The 18,267-nt window shown below is 41.2% G+C and overlaps 1 protein-coding gene across 1 annotated transcript in view; it reads left to right on the forward strand.

Moving 5' to 3' along the window:
• The window catches only part of quob (quattro b), a 102,179-nt gene that overhangs the window by 66,840 nt on the left and 17,072 nt on the right, over nucleotides 1-18,267 (forward strand). The window contains exons 7-16 of the mRNA XM_061985707.2: nucleotides 1,646-1,732; nucleotides 2,623-2,739; nucleotides 5,531-5,620; nucleotides 5,699-5,847; nucleotides 9,641-9,779; nucleotides 10,051-10,167; nucleotides 10,242-10,427; nucleotides 10,511-11,379; nucleotides 14,339-14,588; nucleotides 14,790-14,879. Of these exons, the coding sequence (XP_061841691.1) occupies nucleotides 1,646-1,732; nucleotides 2,623-2,739; nucleotides 5,531-5,620; nucleotides 5,699-5,847; nucleotides 9,641-9,779; nucleotides 10,051-10,167; nucleotides 10,242-10,427; nucleotides 10,511-11,379; nucleotides 14,339-14,588; nucleotides 14,790-14,879 (2,094 nt within the window). The remainder of the gene's footprint in view (nucleotides 1-1,645; nucleotides 1,733-2,622; nucleotides 2,740-5,530; nucleotides 5,621-5,698; nucleotides 5,848-9,640; nucleotides 9,780-10,050; nucleotides 10,168-10,241; nucleotides 10,428-10,510; nucleotides 11,380-14,338; nucleotides 14,589-14,789; nucleotides 14,880-18,267) is intronic.

Raw genomic sequence — 18,267 nt, forward strand, 5'->3', positions numbered from 1 at the left:
GCTTAAGTCCAGTCAGTGTGTATTTTTTGCTTAAGTCCAGTCAGGGTTTTTTTTTCGCTTAAGTCCAGTCAGGGTGTATTTTCCGCTTAAGTCCAGTCAGTGTGTATTTTTTGCCTAAGTCCAGTCAGGGTTTGTTTTTCGCTTAAGTCCAGTCAGTGTGTATGTTTTGCTTAAGTCCAGTCAGGGTTTGTTTTTCGCTTAAGTCCAGTCAGGGTGTATTTTTTGCTTTAGTCCAGTCAGGGTGTATTTTTCGCTTAAGTCCAGTCAGGGTGTATTTTTTGCTTAAGTCCAGTCAGGGTGTATTTTTCGTTGAAGTCCAGTCAGGGTGTACTTTTCGCTTAAGTCCAGTCAGGGTGTATTTTCCGCTTAAGTCCAGTCAGTGTGTATTTTTTGCTTAAGTCCAGTCAGGGTGTATTTTTTGCTTAAGTCCAGTCAGGGTGTATTTTTCGTTGAAGTCCAGTCAGGGTGTACTTTTCGCTTAAGTCCAGTCAGGGTGTATTTTCCGCTTAAGTCCAGTCAGTGTGTATTTTTTGCTTAAGTCCAGTCAGGGTTTTTTTTTCGCTTAAGTCCAGTCAGGGTGTATTTTCCGCTTAAGTCCAGTCAGTGTGTATTTTTTGCTTAAGTCCAGTCAGGGTTTTTTTTTCGCTTAAGTCCAGTCAGGGTGTATTTTCCGCTTAAGTCCAGTCAGTGTGTATTTTTTGCTTAAGTCCAGTCAGGGTTTTTTTTCCGCTTAAGTCCAGTCAGGGTGTATTTTCCGCTTAAGTCCAGTCAGTGTGTATTTTTTGCCTAAGTCCAGTCAGGGTTTGTTTTTCGCTTAAGTCCAGTCAGTGTGTATGTTTTGCTTAAGTCCAGTCAGGGTTTGTTTTTCGCTTAAGTCCAGTCAGGGTGTATTTTTTGCTTTAGTCCAGTCAGGGTGTATTTTTCGCTTAAGTCCAGTCAGGGTGTATTTTTTGCTTAAGTCCAGTCAGGGTGTATTTTTCGTTGAAGTCCAGTCAGGGTGTACTTTTCGCTTAAGTCCAGTCAGGGTGTATTTTCCGCTTAAGTCCAGTCAGTGTGTATTTTTTGCTTAAGTCCAGTCAGGGTTTTTTTTTCGCTTAAGTCCAGTCAGGGTGTATTTTCCGCTTAAGTCCAGTCAGTGTGTATTTTTTGCTTAAGTCCAGTCAGGGTTTTTTTTTCGCTTAAGTCCAGTCAGGGTGTATTTTCCGCTTAAGTCCAGTCAGTGTGTATTTTTTGCCTAAGTCCAGTCAGGGTTTGTTTTTCGCTTAAGTCCAGTCAGTGTGTATGTTTTGCTTAAGTCCAGTCAGGGTTTGTTTTTCGCTTAAGTCCAGTCAGGGTGTATTTTTCGCTTAAGTGCAATCAGGGAGTATTTTTCGCTTAAGTCCAGTCAGGGTGTATTTTTCGCTTAAGTCCAGTCAGGGTGTATTTTCCGCTTAAGTCCAGTCAGGGTGTATTTTTCGCTTAAGTCCAGTCAGGGTGTATTTTTTGCTTAAGTGCAATCAGGGAGTATTTTCCGCTCAAGTCCAGTCAGGGTGTATTTTTCGCTTAAGTCCAGTCAGGGTGTATTTTTTGCTTAAGTCCAGTCAGGGTGTATTTTTCGCTTAAGTCCAATCAGGGTGTATTCCTAAATGTTGTCTTGGTACGGCAGGAGCAGGCCCTGCATGCGGTGCACTGCATGGTGGTGCTGCTGGACAAAGACACGTCTCCACGTCCTGACAAGCAGCCTGGTCTCCAGGTGAGACATGTCCTCTTTGTCTGCACCTGTGCTCCAGCACATCATTTTATCTGGCCCGCAAACACCTGGAAATGATATGTGTCAATAAAGTACTTCATGTTTTCTCACTAAATGTCATTGATTTTTTGTCATTTTGACAGAAGAAATATATGTACTGCTTGAAATTGCATACCTTTTCAACTTTATAGTATCCAATATTGCAACAAATATTACAGTATATTATCATACTTTCCAAACATGTTTTTGTCTAAATAAAAATACATAACTTTACAGAAAACTACTTACCAAATTCATAAAAATTACAATACGTTTTACGTTGTTCTTTACAGCATACTCCTGTTTTTTTGCGTTAAAATTCTGTTGACTGAGCTGCCAGTTTTTTGACTGTAAAATCTACGGTAAAGTCCAAACTATAGAACGCTACTTTTTTCCAACACTTTGCACCCTGCGACTTATAAAACAGTGCGGCTAATTTATGGATGTTTCCTTTTGCTGACGGCGTTATGCAAATAAAAAATAAACAAGCAAATACACTGAAAAGGTGTGTTATTGTTTGTGCTATAGCACCAACTTTTAGACGATTTCATACTTCCATTTCGTGCTTTCAACTGGAAGTATAAGTGCCGTTCCGTCTTCTAGCCATCCATAGCATTTCTACTCGTACAGAATCGTCATTCAACGTTTGTATGTTTTAAAATATAACTAAGACTGTTCATACACCGTCCCATGTGAGGTTTTTTTACGCATATTTGTACGTGCTATCGTAATGTAATCAAGCGAGCGTCATTAGCATTAGCTAATATGCTACCACGTTCAGCAGTCAAATTCATACATTATTCACTGTTACAAGCGGCCCCTCAATGAAAACCACTTTGATATCCCTGTTTCAGATGGACCTGGTGACCTCCATGAAAGGTCTCTACAAGACCGTGGACGCTTCGCAGTTGACCCCTGACCTGGGAGGAACCTTCGCCTACAGCCACACGGCTTGGCTGCAGTTCCATCAAGTACGCATTCTTGTTTTATGTCATACACACAATGTCTTAAAAGGCACCTTTTGGGGGGAATTTTGCCGATCATTCACAAGAACACAACCCGGCAGGCACAAGACATTGATACAACGTTGATTATACGTACATGTCCTTTAAATGTGACTTTGAAACGACGTTGCGAAATAGTTGTATTAATAAATTGAATACATTGAATAAATTGAGACAAAGTTGATGTCTGACGTTGGATCCTCGTTGTTGGTTATTAAATAACCCAATTTTAATGGTCAAATCAACGTCACAGCCTGACATTGATTAAAAGTCGTCAAAAAGCACAAAAAGACACATTGTTTCAAGAAAAGTTACAAATAGGGCTGTTAGTTTTAATCATATTATTAGTGTATGTTTTATGTTTTATAACTTGCCATTGTGGCACTTTGAGATTTAAAACAAAAACTGTAAAGTGCTTTCTAAATAAAATGAATTATTATTATTATTGTTATTATTATGGCCGTTAGCGAAGAAAAATCCATAAATTAGTTGCACAATTTAATAAGCCGCAGGTTTCAAAGCATAGGAGAAAAGTAGCGCCTTAAATTACAGTTTTGGTGAATGTGAAATGTCTCTGTTAAAAATATTATTATTACAAATATTAATATCTATTTTTACTTTCAACACATAAATATCTACAGATCAAATTCAGATTCATCCGTTGCATTAGTTTTTTGTTTTTTTTTTTACATTTTAATGCCCTTTTTTCCAAAGAAAACTGTTGTATATGTTGTATATGGGTTGGCATATTAGCTAATGCTAACTACGCTAGCTTGATGACATTACGATAGCACGTACATGCATGAAAACACTCCTACAGACGTCACACATGGGACGGTTTAGTACGTAATAATTGTTATAGTTATATTGTAAAACTTAAAAACGCTGCTTGGAGTGATGAATGAAAAATCCTTTCGAGCAGAAACGCTATGGAAATATTCCAAAAACAACGGAAGACACATATTTTGGAGAAAAGTTACAAGCAGGGCTATTAGTTTTAATCGTATTCTTAGCGTATGTTTTCTAACTTGCTATTGTAGCGCTTTGAGATTTTTTTTTTGTTTAAATGTATAGTGCCTTATAAATAAAATAAATTATTATTATTATTATTATTATGACTGTTAGCGAAGAAAAATCCATAAATTAGTTGCACGGTTTAATAAACCGCAGGGTTCAAAGCATAGGAGAAAAATTGCGGCTTAAATGACATAGGCCATGTGTATATCATTTACATTGTATATGGTTTCAGCGTTGGTGTTAACCGCACTTTTTGTGTCTTTTTACGCATTGAAATCAGAAAGGACGCGAAATCCCGAAAGTTTTTTTTTTATGTAATAATTTTTACCGATCATCGCTTTCCACCGACGTTTTACAAAGTTGAGCTTACCCACCTCAATGCTTTTGATGCATCGGTATGGGTGAAAATGGCCTTAAATTTTATATGACAAGAAAGGCTGTCATTTTGTATGTTCATAGCCAATTTTAATGAACATTTTGATTTAGGCTATCCCATGTACAAATACATAAAGGGCATTCTTACTCAACAGCCATACATGTGGGGTGGCCGTATAAACAACGCCAACACTGTCATAAATCTGTGCCATATTGTGAAACCATACTAAACAACAATGACAAACACATTTTCGGAAGAATATTTGCACCGCAACACAACATGAACACAACAGAAAAAAAAACAGAACTCCCTGCAGTACCAACTCTTTCGGGACGCGACACTTTTTCATTTGGTACAGGGGTGTAATTATCAGTGTGACCAGTAGATATCAGTCAAACATAAGAGATAAGTCTCAAGTAAACAACACCAACATTTTAAATGTCCCATTGAAAATATAGAACATTACACACGGCGCTCCAAAAATCAATCAAAATGTTTTGATAGTAAATATTTTAGTGCCATTTCAAATATAAAGTAGTGTAAAGTTCTTACTTATATCTGTCAGTAAACTCGTCATGAAAGCACTAAAACATACTGGTGTAGTGGGTTTACATTATTCACGTTTATGACAACCTTTTTTCAAAGCACAACATAGAATGCGAGATGTAGCATATATATGTATGTATATATATGTAAATATATGTATATGTATATATATGTGTATATATATGTATATATATGTATGTATGTATATGTGTATATGTATATATATGTGTGTGTGTGTATGTATATATATTTATATATATATGTATGTATATACGTATATATGTGTGTATAAATATATATATGTGTATATGTATATGTGTATATACTGTATATATATATATATATATATATATATATATATATATATATATATGTATGTGTATGTATATGCATGTATGTGTATATATGTATGTGTATGTGTATATGTATATGTATGCATATGTATGGAAATATGCATGTGTGTGGATATATACATATATATAGATATATATCATCTTTTTTTATCTTTTTTACTATTTATATTACGATATTATTGTGTATGCACCTTAGGGGATCTGCTCCAATTTCGTTGTTCTTTGAACCTGTTCACTGTAATAATGACAATAAAACTATATTCCATTCTATAATGCATACATTTATTATTTGTTTTCAAAATGCTTACAAAAAAGTGGGACCCCAAAAATTTACTGTGGGACCCCATTTTTAAGACTCAATGGGGTCCCAGGGACCCTGTTTTGAAGATTCCGAGCACCAACACTGGGTTTATATCGTATATTTGTTCATTTACTGTGTTGACTCAATGACACAATTCACTTCCAGAGACTGATTTCCTTCATGGCTGACCTGCGAGAGGCTGACGGTTTGTTGCAGAGCGCCATCGCCAACGTCAACAACCTGAACGACGCCCAGGTGGAACTCCCTCAATACCGCACTGTCGTCTTTTCATCGCGCCCGCGCCTTCAGCGCCATGTTTTGTTACCGCTGCAGGAAGTGCGGCGGTGCGTTCAGGAGCAGAGAGACCTGATGAGAGAGGTGCTGAAGGACGCCGGACTGGTCGCGCTGCAGAGGGAGGGAGGGGCGGTGCTCGCCAGGATGAGGAGGGAAGCGTTCCGGTTCCCGCAGTCCAGGGACTACAGGTAGCACATGTCCACGGTGTGTGTCCGGGTGACAGGAAGAAAAGCTCCGACTGGCTAGCGAAGAAAACGCAATAAAAAAAAAACGAGCTGACAGACATTTCCAATGAAGACGCCAATTTCTTGGATGCCTTGTTTGACCTTAGGGCCGTAACGTAAGCGGGGGAATAAGCAGCAGCGTTCCAGTTGATGTTGACCCACAAGCGTGAACAAATATCAAGCAGGAATGGACTAAGAAAAAAGCAAATTGAATGGCAAGTTTAGCTTCAAAGCGTTATTTCCAGCTACTTCCAGCTTTTTTTCAATGCAGTCTGCTGAAAATGATGGAAAAGCGCCACCGCTACATAGCAACTGACGATGTGGTCAAACTTGGAATTGTCTCAAAACCAATTTTAAAATGTTCAACACTAAAGTGAATCATTTTAACAAATAATAACAAATGAGTTTGTTTCAAAGCGTTATTTCCACCTACTGTCGCTGTGAGTTGCGTTATCACCGGAGTAAGTGGGGTATTAAACGTCGCTTCTTAGCTAGTTTTTAGCTAACGGACAACTTCAACTGAAATACTTTCAACAGGAATCGATAAACAGGTGGCAACAGCTTAATTTTGTGACCGATTAATATTGTGGAGGACAAAATAGTCGTGTGTTTTGACTGTGTGTTTGTTTTTGCAATGCAGTCTGCTGAAAATGATGGAAAGTGCCACGCTACATAGCAACTGGCCATATGGTCAAAGTTGGAATTGTCTTCAAAACCAATTTTTAAATTTTCAACACTAAAGTGAGTAATTCAACCCGGCCCAATTTTGTCACGTTTCATGTGTCAGGTTAATAGAACGGCGCCATATGAATCTACATAGCTACATAGCAACTGACCATGTGTTTAAAGTTGGAATTGCCTCAAAACCAATGTTTTGATTTTCAACAGTCTAACACCATCTGGTGGCTCAAGTGAATAATTCAACCCAGCCCAATTTGTCCCGTTTCATGTGTCAGTGAAGTGAAGTGAATTATATTTATATAGTGCTTTTCTCTAGTGACTCAAAGCGCTTTACATAGTGAAAACCCAATATCTAAGTTACATTTAAACCAGTGTGGGTGGCACTTGGAGCAGGTGGGTAAAGTGTCTTGCCCAAAGACACAACGGCAGTGACTAGGATGGTAGAAGCAGGGATCGAATCTGGAACCCTCAAGTTGCTGGCACGGTCACTCTACCAACCAAGCTATACTGCCCCACAATATTTTCAACCGTATTTGATAAACGGGTTGCAACAGCATAATTTTGCGACCCATTAATATTGTGGAGGACAAAATAGTCGCGTGCTTTGACTGTTTTTTTGGGGTGGTTTTGCAATGCAGTCTGCTGAAAATGATGGAAAAGCGCCACCGTCAAAGTTGAAATTGCCTCAAAACCCATTGTCAAATATTAAACATTCTGCCACCATCTGGTGGCCTAAGTGAATAATGCAACCCGGCACAATTTGTCACGTTTCACATGTCAGGTAAATTGAAAGGCGCCATATGAATCCCCTCCCCGCTGCAGGTCTGTTTTGAAAGCGAGCCCGTGTCAGAAGTGGGAAGCATGTGTGAGGGAGTTTGTTTGTGTGAGAGATCGCGTGCGTGCCTGTAAAAGGAGCTATTGTGTCCTTTGTAGTTATGTTTAAAAAGCATAATGTTTTAAAAAAAACTTAATTTGCATAATGCAAACAAATTGTCCAGTTCCATGTTGATAGCATTCAAAGTTTGAAAAATGTAAATCTATCTACATGGGGTGTTACTTTATATGGTCAGTGATCTGGTAGCGACTTCCTCTTGATCAACTTCCTTTGTTTTCACTTTATCGAAGTGCAAGTGATGTCGAGATCACATTGGGACCATATTGGGGCCACATTGAGGCCACATTGGGGCCACATAGGGACCATATTGGAGCCACATTGGGGCCACATTGGGACCATATTGGGGAAACATTGGGGCGACATTGGGACCACATTGGGGAAACATTAGGGCCACATTGGGACCATATTTTGGCCACATTGGGGCCACATTGGGACCATATTTTGGCCACATTGGGACCACATTAGGGCCACATTGGGACCACATTGGGGCCACATTAGGGCCACATTGGGACCACATTGGGGCCACATTGGGACCACGTTTGGACCACATTAGGGCCACATTGGGACCACTTTGGGGCCACATTAGGGACACATTGGGACCACATTGGGGCCACATTGGGACCACGTTTGGACCACATTGGGGCCACATTGGGACCACATTGGGGTCACATTGGGACCACATTGGGGCCACATTGGGACCATATTTGGGAAACATTGGGACTACATTGGGATCACATTGGGTCAACATTGGGACCACATTGGGACCACTTGGGGGCCATATTGGGGCAACATTGGGACCACACTGGGAACACATTGGGACCACATTGGGACCACTTTGGGGCCATATTGGGGCAACATTGGGACCACACTGGGACCACATTGGGACCACATTGGGACCACATTGGGGCCACATTGGACCACATTGGGACAACATTGGGACCACATTGGGGCAACATTGGGACCACATTGGGACCACATTGGGGCAACATTGGGACCACATTGGGACCACAATGGGGCAAAAAAAATGGCAGCACATTCGCCAGAACTTTACTTTAAAAATCTGTGATACCGTTTTTTTTTTATTTACAGTAATACACTGTAAAAACAACACCTGTCGATTCTACAGTAAAAAAAAACAAAAAAAACCTGCAGGTTAATTTGCCAGAATTTTACCTTAAAAACCTAAACCGGGGTGACGTTTTTACATTTAACCGTAAAAACAACTGTCGATTTTACAGTAAAAAAAAAAAGGCAGCTCAGTCGCCAGAATATTAATTTGAAAAAACTATTTTTTTTACCCTTTTTCGATTTACAGTAATACACCGTAAAAACAACAACTGTCGATTTTACGGTACAGAAATCCAAGTTCAGGCGCCAGAATTTTACCGTAAAAAACTAACTTTGGAATCGTTTTACATTTAAAATAATACACTTTAAAAAAACAATAGATTTTACAGTAAAAACAAAATTGCAGCTCATTCGCCAGAGTTTTACTTAAAAAATCTGTGATACCGTTTATTTATTTATTTAAAGTAATACATCGTAAAAACAACAACTGTCGATTTTACAGTAAAATAAATTGCAAGTTCAGTTGACAGAATTTTACCTTAGAAATCTAAACTGTGGTACCGGTTTTTACATTTACAGTAATACACTGTAAAAACAACAACCATAGATTTTGCGGTAAAAAAAAACAATGGCAGCTCAGTCACCAAAATTATTATTTAAAAACACAATTTTTTTTACCCTTTTTCAATGTTCAGTAATACCCCATAAAAACAACAACTGTCAATTTCACAGTACAGACATCCAAGTTCAGGCGCCAGAATTTTACAAACTTTGGAATCGTTTTACATTTAAAATAATACACTGTAAAAAAACAATGGATTTTACAGTAAAAAAAAAAAAGGCAGCTCAATCGGCATAATTTTACTTAAAAATCTGTGATACCGTTTTTTTTTTTTTTATTTACAGTAATACACCGTAAAAACAACAACTGTCGATTCTACAGTAAAAAAAAAAAAGTTGGCAGCTCAGTCACCAGAATTTTACTTACCGTTTTTATTTTATTTACAGTGATACAAAAATCGGATTTTGGCCAGTCTTATTCTGATTCCTAGAGCTGTTTTTGTTGTTCAGTACGATGGGCAGCCACAAAACGAGGCAAGTGTGTTTTTGCAGGGATGCTCTGGAGTCGGTCACACTTCTATACAACCAAGTGGAGGAGAAGCTTCACATGTTGGTGATGAGATCCAACGAGTCGCTCCAGCAGTTGGAGGTCCTTCTGGTCATCAAGGAAATGGAGGAGAAAATGAAAGAGGTTTGTTGGCACCATGCGCTGAAACGTCAGTGAAGCAGGCGAGCTAAAGACGAGTACTGATGTACCGTGACTCTGTTCTACGTACCGTGACTCTGTTCTACGTACCGTGACTCTATTCTACGTACCGTAACTCTGTTCTACGTACCGTGACGCTGTTCTACGTACCGTGACTCTATTCTACGGACCGTGACTCTATTCTACGCACCGTGACTCTGTTCTACGTACCGTGACTCCATTCTATGTACCCTGACTCTGTTCTACGCCCCGGCAGGCTGCTACGTGGTTCAGTGAAGAGGGTGAACACGGGCTCAAGGTCTTTGCCTTCAAAGATAACGTCTACGCAGAGAACGTCACGAAGCAGTTTGACACCTTCCACAGTCTGGCAAAGGTATGCAGAAGAAACCCGACTCTTTACTTAGTCATTGCCTAGAATCAACACAGTCTTTCACATTTTTGCTCCAGGAAAAGCAACAGATTGCGTTGACTCTGGTGACTGAAGCAGAACAAATTGTGAGCACCGGTGTCTCCTGTCCTGCAACAGATGTCTTACGGATTCGCATCAATACTTTCAAGTGCCACGTGGATGACTTCATGTCCCGGCTGGGAGAACTGGACACACTTGTGCAAGTGTACCGCTTCTGCGACCAAGTTTGTAGTCTTGAAGTCTTTTCTCTCTCTGCTTTGAGTGATGTGAGCTAGATTGACCTCTCGCCTCCCCCACCCTTCTCTAGGCATCTGCCTTGGCCAAGGAATGCGGTGAGCTTTTGGAGCAGGTAGAGCAGGGGTGTTACCCGGCTCAGGCCGGTCTCAGCACACTGCAGATGTATGGAGAGAGATTAGGCCATGAATTCTCCACCCTGCGTTTCCAGGACTTCAAATCTAAGGCCTGTTCTATAAGACCGGGGGCTGCGGGGGCGACGAGTGCATGGAATGCAGCTTGGGTCCTTTGCCAGGAAGTCAGGCAGCGTCTTGAGAAGATGCAGAAGAAGAAGAAGACGTGCAGAGATAAGAAGCAGAACCAACAGACCACAGCTCGGGGGGAGGCTGAAGGATCGAGGACAAAGACCCTGACCCGACAGCCAACCTCTCAGAAGGATGTGGTTGATATCACTGAAAGTGAACATGCCGCATGGTTTAAGAACTATTCGAAGGCATTCTTGAAAGGGAATGAAAAGAAAGAAACTCACGCAATAAGACTTGTAGAAACTCATATCAGAAACTTCAAGTGTCAACTGGACACTAAATGGAGGAGAAGAGGACACTGGAGTGAGATCGACCTGAGGAGTACCGTCTCCGTCCAAGGGGACGCTGATATCCCAATGGGCCGCAGCTTTGGTCGGTCTCTGAGTGAGGGGTCGTGTGTAAGCACTCCCATGCAGTTTTTCACTGGCTTCGCACCCTCCAATGTCAAACTCTGTCAGAGCGACGGGCCAGCGCTGAAACTCCATCTGGAGGCCACGCCTCTCACCCAGACCACGTCAGAGAGTCCTGGTACAGGTGAGGAGCGTCCAGCCAAAGAGCATGCAGCCTATACCCAAAGCCCAGAAGACTTAAAGGGGACGTTACTCATCTCGACTGAAAACAACAACAGCGATGTTTTGTAAGTTATGTTTAATGCAGAGAACTTCAACTAGCAGTCGAGTGGAAAAACAAGTTGACTTTACGCTTATTTGTGTTTCATTGTGTCCATTAAACCATATCCAATTTTTACAATCCGCAAAGTATGTGAAAATACCGTCTAAGATGTCACAAAATGCCACAAATTCAGTCAGCCATTTTGAATAGTCCACTCCGAATCCATCCATCCATCAATTTTCTACCACTTGCGGGGCGTGCTGGAGCCTATCTCAGCTGCAATCGGGCGGAAGGCGGGGTACACCCTGGACAAGTCGCCACCTCATCGCATGGCCAACACAGATAGACAACATTCACATTCACATTCACACACTAGGGCCAATTTAGTGTTGCCAATCAACCTATCCCGAGGTGCATGTTTTCGGAGGTGGGAGGAAGCCGGAGTACCCGGAGGGAACCCACGCAGTCACGGGGAGAACATGCAAACTCCACACAGAAAGACCCCGAGCCCGGGATTGAACACAGGACTACTCAGGACCTTCGTATTGTGAGGCACATGCACTAACCACTGTGTCACCGTCCACTCCGAATATCTTTGGTAATTTCTGTAGATTCTACGTTACCGTAGTAACGCTTCTGCACTCTGACCATATTATTAGGGCAGTTGTACTGGAAATATGCACACATTGTAAAGCGATGTGTTGTTTATCATTCACAGTCCTTATGTAAGACACAAACACATGTGCTTGGCTTTTTTATGACACTAGGTGTGGCGAAATGATTCTCTGCATTTGACCCATCACCCTTGATCACCCCCTGGGAGGTGAGGGGAGCAGTGAGCAGCAGCGGTGGCCGCACCCGGGAATCATTTTCGGTGATTTAACCCCCAATTCCAACCCTTGATGCTGAGTGCCAAGCAGGGAGATAATGGCTCCCATGTTTTTATAGTCTTTGGTATGACTCAGCCGTGGTTTGAACTCACAACCTACCGATCTCAGGGCGGACACTCTAACCACTGAGTAGGTTGACTCAACAGATGGAGGGTCCTCTCATTATATTCTCTAAAATCATCCAAAAAGTACCAACAATACTTCATTTACATGTCCTGACTTGATTAGCATTGTTGTCGATGTGGAAGGGATCTGTGGTCACGGATCACGTCACCGGCTTCCTCATTATCTCTCGAAATGTCACGGGAATCTCTGTGAGATTGATGCTATTTTGATCATATCTATTTACTTGCAAACTTTGTAAGTCTTTAGGTGTCATAAATCAGATTTATATGATAATAGTTCAATATAGAGCAGTGTTTTTCAACCACAGTGCGTCGCGAGATACAGTCTGGTGTGATGTGGGAGATGATCAAATTTCAAGCATTTGAGTTAAAAATCTTTTTTTGCAAACCAGTAATTATAGTCTGCAAATTATGTGCCGTTGTTGAGTGTCTGTGCTGTCTAGAGCCCGGCAGAGTAACCGTGTAATACTCTTCCATATCAGTAGGTGGTGGCCGGTAGCTAATTTCGTTGTAGATGTCGGAAACAGCGGGAGGCAGCATGCAGGTAAAAAGGTGTATAATGCTTAAACCTAAAATAAACAAAAGGTGAGTACCCCTAAGAAAAGGCATTGAAGCTGAGGGAAGGCAATGCAGAATGAAACTAAAACTGAAAGGGCTGCAAAGTAAACAAAAACAGAATGCTGGACGACAGCAAAGACTTACTGTGGAGCAGACAATGTACATCCGAACATGACATGACAATGAACAGTGTTTTCACAAAGAAGGATGAACACAACTGAAATATTCTTGATTGCTAAAACCAAGTAGATGCGGGAAATATCGCTCAAAGGAAGACATGAAACTGCTACAGGAAAATACCAAAAAAAGAGAAAAAGCCACTAAAATAGGAGCGCAAGACAAGAACTAAAACACTACACACAGGAAAACAGCAAAAGACTCCAAATAAGTAAGAAATCTGTGTTCAAATAACTCTGGCTTATTAGTGATTCCCAGAGCCCAAAAACAGCCTGCAGGCTATAGAGCGGGGCTCCAGTACTCTGGAATGTTCTAGCAGTAACAGTTAGTGATGCTAACTCGGTATACTTAGCCTTTAAATAGACCCTCCCTTTTAGACCAGTTGATCTGCCGTTTCTTTTCTGCTCTGCCTCCCTCTCCTTCGTGGAAGGGGGCGGTGGGCTCAGATTCGGTGACCACAGATTCTGCGCTAGCTGTCCAAAGTCGGGACCCAGGGTGGACCACTCGTCTGTGCATCAGTTGGGGACGTTTCTGCGCTGCTGACCTGTCTCCACTCAAGATAATCTCCTGCTGGCCCCACTATGGACTGGACTCTCACTATTATGTTAGATCCACTATGGACTGGACTCTCACTATTATGTTAGATCCACTATGGACTGGACTCTCACTATTATGTTAGATCCACTATGGACTGGACTCTCACACTATTATGTTAGATCCACTATGGACTGGACTCCCACACTATTATGTTAGATCCACTATGGACTGGACTGTCACACTATTATGTTAGATCCACTATGGACTGGACTCTCACACTATTATGTTAGATCCACTATGGACTGGACTCTCACTATCATGTTAGATCCACTATGGACTGGACTCTCACAATATTATGCTAGATCCACTCGACGTCCATTGCACCGGTCCCCACATCTGCGGTCCCCTCCAAGGTTTCTCATTGTCGTCCCATTGGGTTGAGTTTTTTCATGCCCTGATGTGGGATCTGAGCCGAGGATGTCGTTGTGGCTTGTGCAGCCCTTTGAGACACTCGTGATTTAGGGCTATATAAGTAAACATTGATTGATTGTTTGACTGATTGATTGATTGATATAGAGGACACTTGTTTTTCCACTCTACTGCTACTTTAAAACCTTTCATTGACCACAACTCTCGCTCCCCGTCTCTGGCTGACAAGCAAACGCCCATCAGTCTTGTCTGCTGTGTGTGTCGTCAGGAAACTGCGTAAGATCATGCAGGAGCTGCTGTCCACAGAGCGGGACTACGTGAAGGCTCTGGGCTACGTCCGGCAGCACTACTTCCCCGAGTTGGAGCGCGGCGACGTGCCGCAGGACCTCAGGGGCCAAAAGGGGAGCGTCTTCGGGAACCTGGAAAAGCTGCACGACTTCCACCGGCATTGTTTCTTGGAGGAACTGGAGAAGAACGTGCAGGAACCCTTCAGGGTGGGACGCTGCTTCCTGCGACACGTAGGTGTCAGGAAGCTTATCGATGTTGCACGCCGACAAACATTGTCGGTGATGTGTTGTTTTGCGCTGAAACGGCAATAATTCAGCATTAGCAAGGTTCTATTGTTAGAGCGGCAGTGTTGATGCCATAAACTGCACTGATGAATGTGTCAGCGAGATAGCACTTTTATCTAATGAGATTTATTCATTCTGTCTTTATAGAGGGAACATTTCGCCTTGTATGCCCTTTACAGCAAGAACAAACCCCAGTCCGATCGTCTTCTCATCAATCACGGCAAGGCCTTCTTCAAGGTGAATACTCTTCATTTTTTCTTTCTTAACTGTTAAGAATTGGTAATTCGGGCTTTGCGAAGCGCAATATTATTTTCACCATCTGCTTGGAAAGTTCCTGGGTGTTGTTGATAAATGGCGTTGGCTTTGCCTAGTAGAGTTGTAACTTGCGCTTACAGATGTAGCGACCGACTGTAGTTACCGACAGTGGTTTTCTGAAGTGTTCCTGAGCCCATGCGGTGATATCCTTTACACACTGATGTCGCTTTTTGATGCAGTGCCGCCTGAGCCCCGTACTCTCTGAACTTCTGAACCCAGTCAAAAACTAAAAGGCTATTTCGGGATGACTGTTAACAAACTTCAACATGGTTGGTTGTGTGTGTTTGTCTCCATCTCCGGGTATCAAATGAATGTCACAGATGAACAACTTCTGGTTTCAAGGCTAAATCCTCCTAATCTCCAAGTGAAAGGCATGATTTATAATCTAGAATAACTTTGACGGGCCGAGACGCTATGGTGCGGGAGCAGCAGGCCATGGCTGCCATCTCACAGTAAAGCAGAAGAGGGCTACCTAGCTGTGTGCTATAAATTTGCCGCCAAAAAATAGTTTGTCTACATTACGTAATGACAACGTTGCTAATATTTGGCTAATATTCCAGTCAGGAGATGTATAAAGAGTATAGTTGGCGGGTTTTGGATGGTTAAATAGAGAGTTTTGTGGGTGAAATAGAGAGCCCCCACTATTTATGTTTTTCTATATTTGCAATATTATTTTAATCATCTGGCAACTACTGCTTGGAAAGTTCCTGGGTGTTGTTGATAAATGTCATTACTTTGCCTAGTAGAGTTTTAACTTGCACTTACAGATGTAGCGACCAACTGTAGTTACTGACAGTAGTTTTCTGAAGTGTTTCTGAGCCTATGCGGTGATATCCTTTACACACTGATGTCGCTTTTTGATGCAGTACCGACTGAGGGGTCCAAGGTCACGGGCCTTGCCGCATACGTGCGGTGATTTCTCCAGATTCTCTGAACCTTTTGATGATATTACGGAGCGTAGATGGTGAAATCCCTAAATTCCTTGCAATAGCTGGTTGAGAAATGTTGTTCTTAAACAATTTGCTCAGGCATTTGTTGACAAAGTGGTGACCCTCGCCCCATCCTTGTTTGTGAATGACTGAGCATTTCATGGAAGCTGCTTTTATACCCAATCAATGCACCCACCTGTTCCCAATTAGCTTGTTCACCTGTGGCATGTTCCAAATAAGTGTTTGATGAGCACTCAACTTTCTCGGTCTTTTTTGCCACTTGTGCCAGCTTTTTCGAAACATGTTGAATATAAGTTTAAAAGGATGTTGCATTAAAAAAAAGAAAAACATATGTGTTCATGTCTTACATAAGTATTGTGAATGACAAAGCACATTTATTTTAAATGTTTGCGTATTTCCGGTATGACTGATCTAATAATATGGTCAGAATGCCGAAGCCTTAACATTGTGACGTCAATCTGCGGAATTTGTGACATTTTGTGATGTTTGGACGGTATTTTCACATACTTTGTGGATTGTAAATACAATTGACAGTTTAATGCAGGGGCGCTCACACATTTTCTGCGGGCGAGCTATTTTTCAACTGACCAAGTGTAGGGGATCTACCTCATATATATATACATATATATATATATATATATATATATATATATATATATATATATATATATATATATATATATATATATATATATATATATATATATATATATATAGTCGAGAATACTGTGGTTTATCCGTTATACAGTGCTCAATACCGGGCTAGAGCGGAATATACGTTAGGTCAGGAAAAAACACGGAGGCTATATTATCCCTACAAGCCTGTTTCGTAGGTTTCCCTGCTCTTCAGGGGATTTTAAACGCAACGGACTGGTCTCATCACGCCGGCACAGAAACTAGGCACCACTGAGTAACAATGGCCACACCCCCATGTAATGTACCCTATATATAGTATGTAACAACCACAGACACTTCAATAAAATCCCCTGAAGAGCAGGGAAACCTGCGAAACAGGCTTGCAGGGATGAAATAGCCTTTGTGTTTTTTCCTGACTTAACATTTATATATATATATATATATGTATATATATATATATATATATATATATATATATATATATATATATATATATATATATATATATATATATATATATACATATATATATATATATATGTATATATATATATATATATATATATATATATATATATATATATATATATATATATATATATATATATATATATATATATAATGTATGTTTATTTTGCTGTGTTTGTTATCAAGTTAAAGGTGTCAAATGATAATACAAGCATGTTTCTTTCATGAAGAAAAGAATATAAGTTGGTGTGACTGTGATGACTTACAGTGATTGGAATCAGACAGTAGTGGGATCTGAGCCGAGGGTGTCCTTGTGGCTTGTGCAGCCCTTTGAGACACTCGTGATTTAGGGCTATATAAGTAAACTTTGAATGATTGATTGATAATGTCCACATTTTCAAATGGAGGAGAAAAAAAAGTCCTCCTTTCTGTCCAATACCACATGAAAGTGCTTGCTTTTTGTTTGTCCAGCTTCCATACTCCTTTTTATACACTTTACAAGAAATAAATTGGCAGGCAAACGCCGTAGCTCGCTAGCTTGTGTGCGCTAGCTTTCTCTTATTTTGTTAGCGCAGGCAGGATGAAGCAAGGGCTTTTATTGTGAAGACAGGCACTTGTGCGGTTGGTCTATAGAGTTTTGACGGCAGGTTGAAATAAAAAGTATTTCTCGCCCTCCTGTCGGTCGTTTTTTCTTAATAATGATCTGACAGCAGCCAGCGTCATCTCACGAGAACCCTCGGGTGCCGTGAATGTCAATCAAGTGACCAAAGTCACGTCTTGGTGAGAATTGATGATCCATCATTTTTAGGTCTGTTTTTTTAATACCTGGCTGGCGATGGACTGACACACCCTCCACCATCCACCGCTAGCCCGCCATCCACCTAACGGGCACACCTGGTCTAATGGACACAATGAAAGACAAATAAGCAAATAAAGTCAACTTGTTTTTCCACTTTACTGGAAGCGTTTTGACCGTGTTTGAAACGTCGATCTGGCGTTAAATCCTAGTGTGCAAGTGTGGGCTAGCGGGTGGTGAGTATATCGTCACACCACATCCACTCCTCCAAGCAGGTTCCACACCAGTGCTTCTCACCAGCCTGCAGCTGTGGACGAGTTACAGCACGATCCAGATCCCTTTGCCTGTTAATTGTCAGCACTTTACATCCATTACATCTCTCTTTCTCTCTCTCTCTCTCTCTCTCTCTCTCTCTCTCTCTCTCTCTCTCTCTCTCTCTCTCTCGGCCTTGTTTTCCCAG

The sequence above is a fragment of the Nerophis lumbriciformis genome, linkage group LG23 (assembly GCF_033978685.3).
Source record: "Nerophis lumbriciformis linkage group LG23, RoL_Nlum_v2.1, whole genome shotgun sequence".
NCBI lineage: Eukaryota > Metazoa > Chordata > Actinopteri > Syngnathiformes > Syngnathidae > Nerophis > Nerophis lumbriciformis.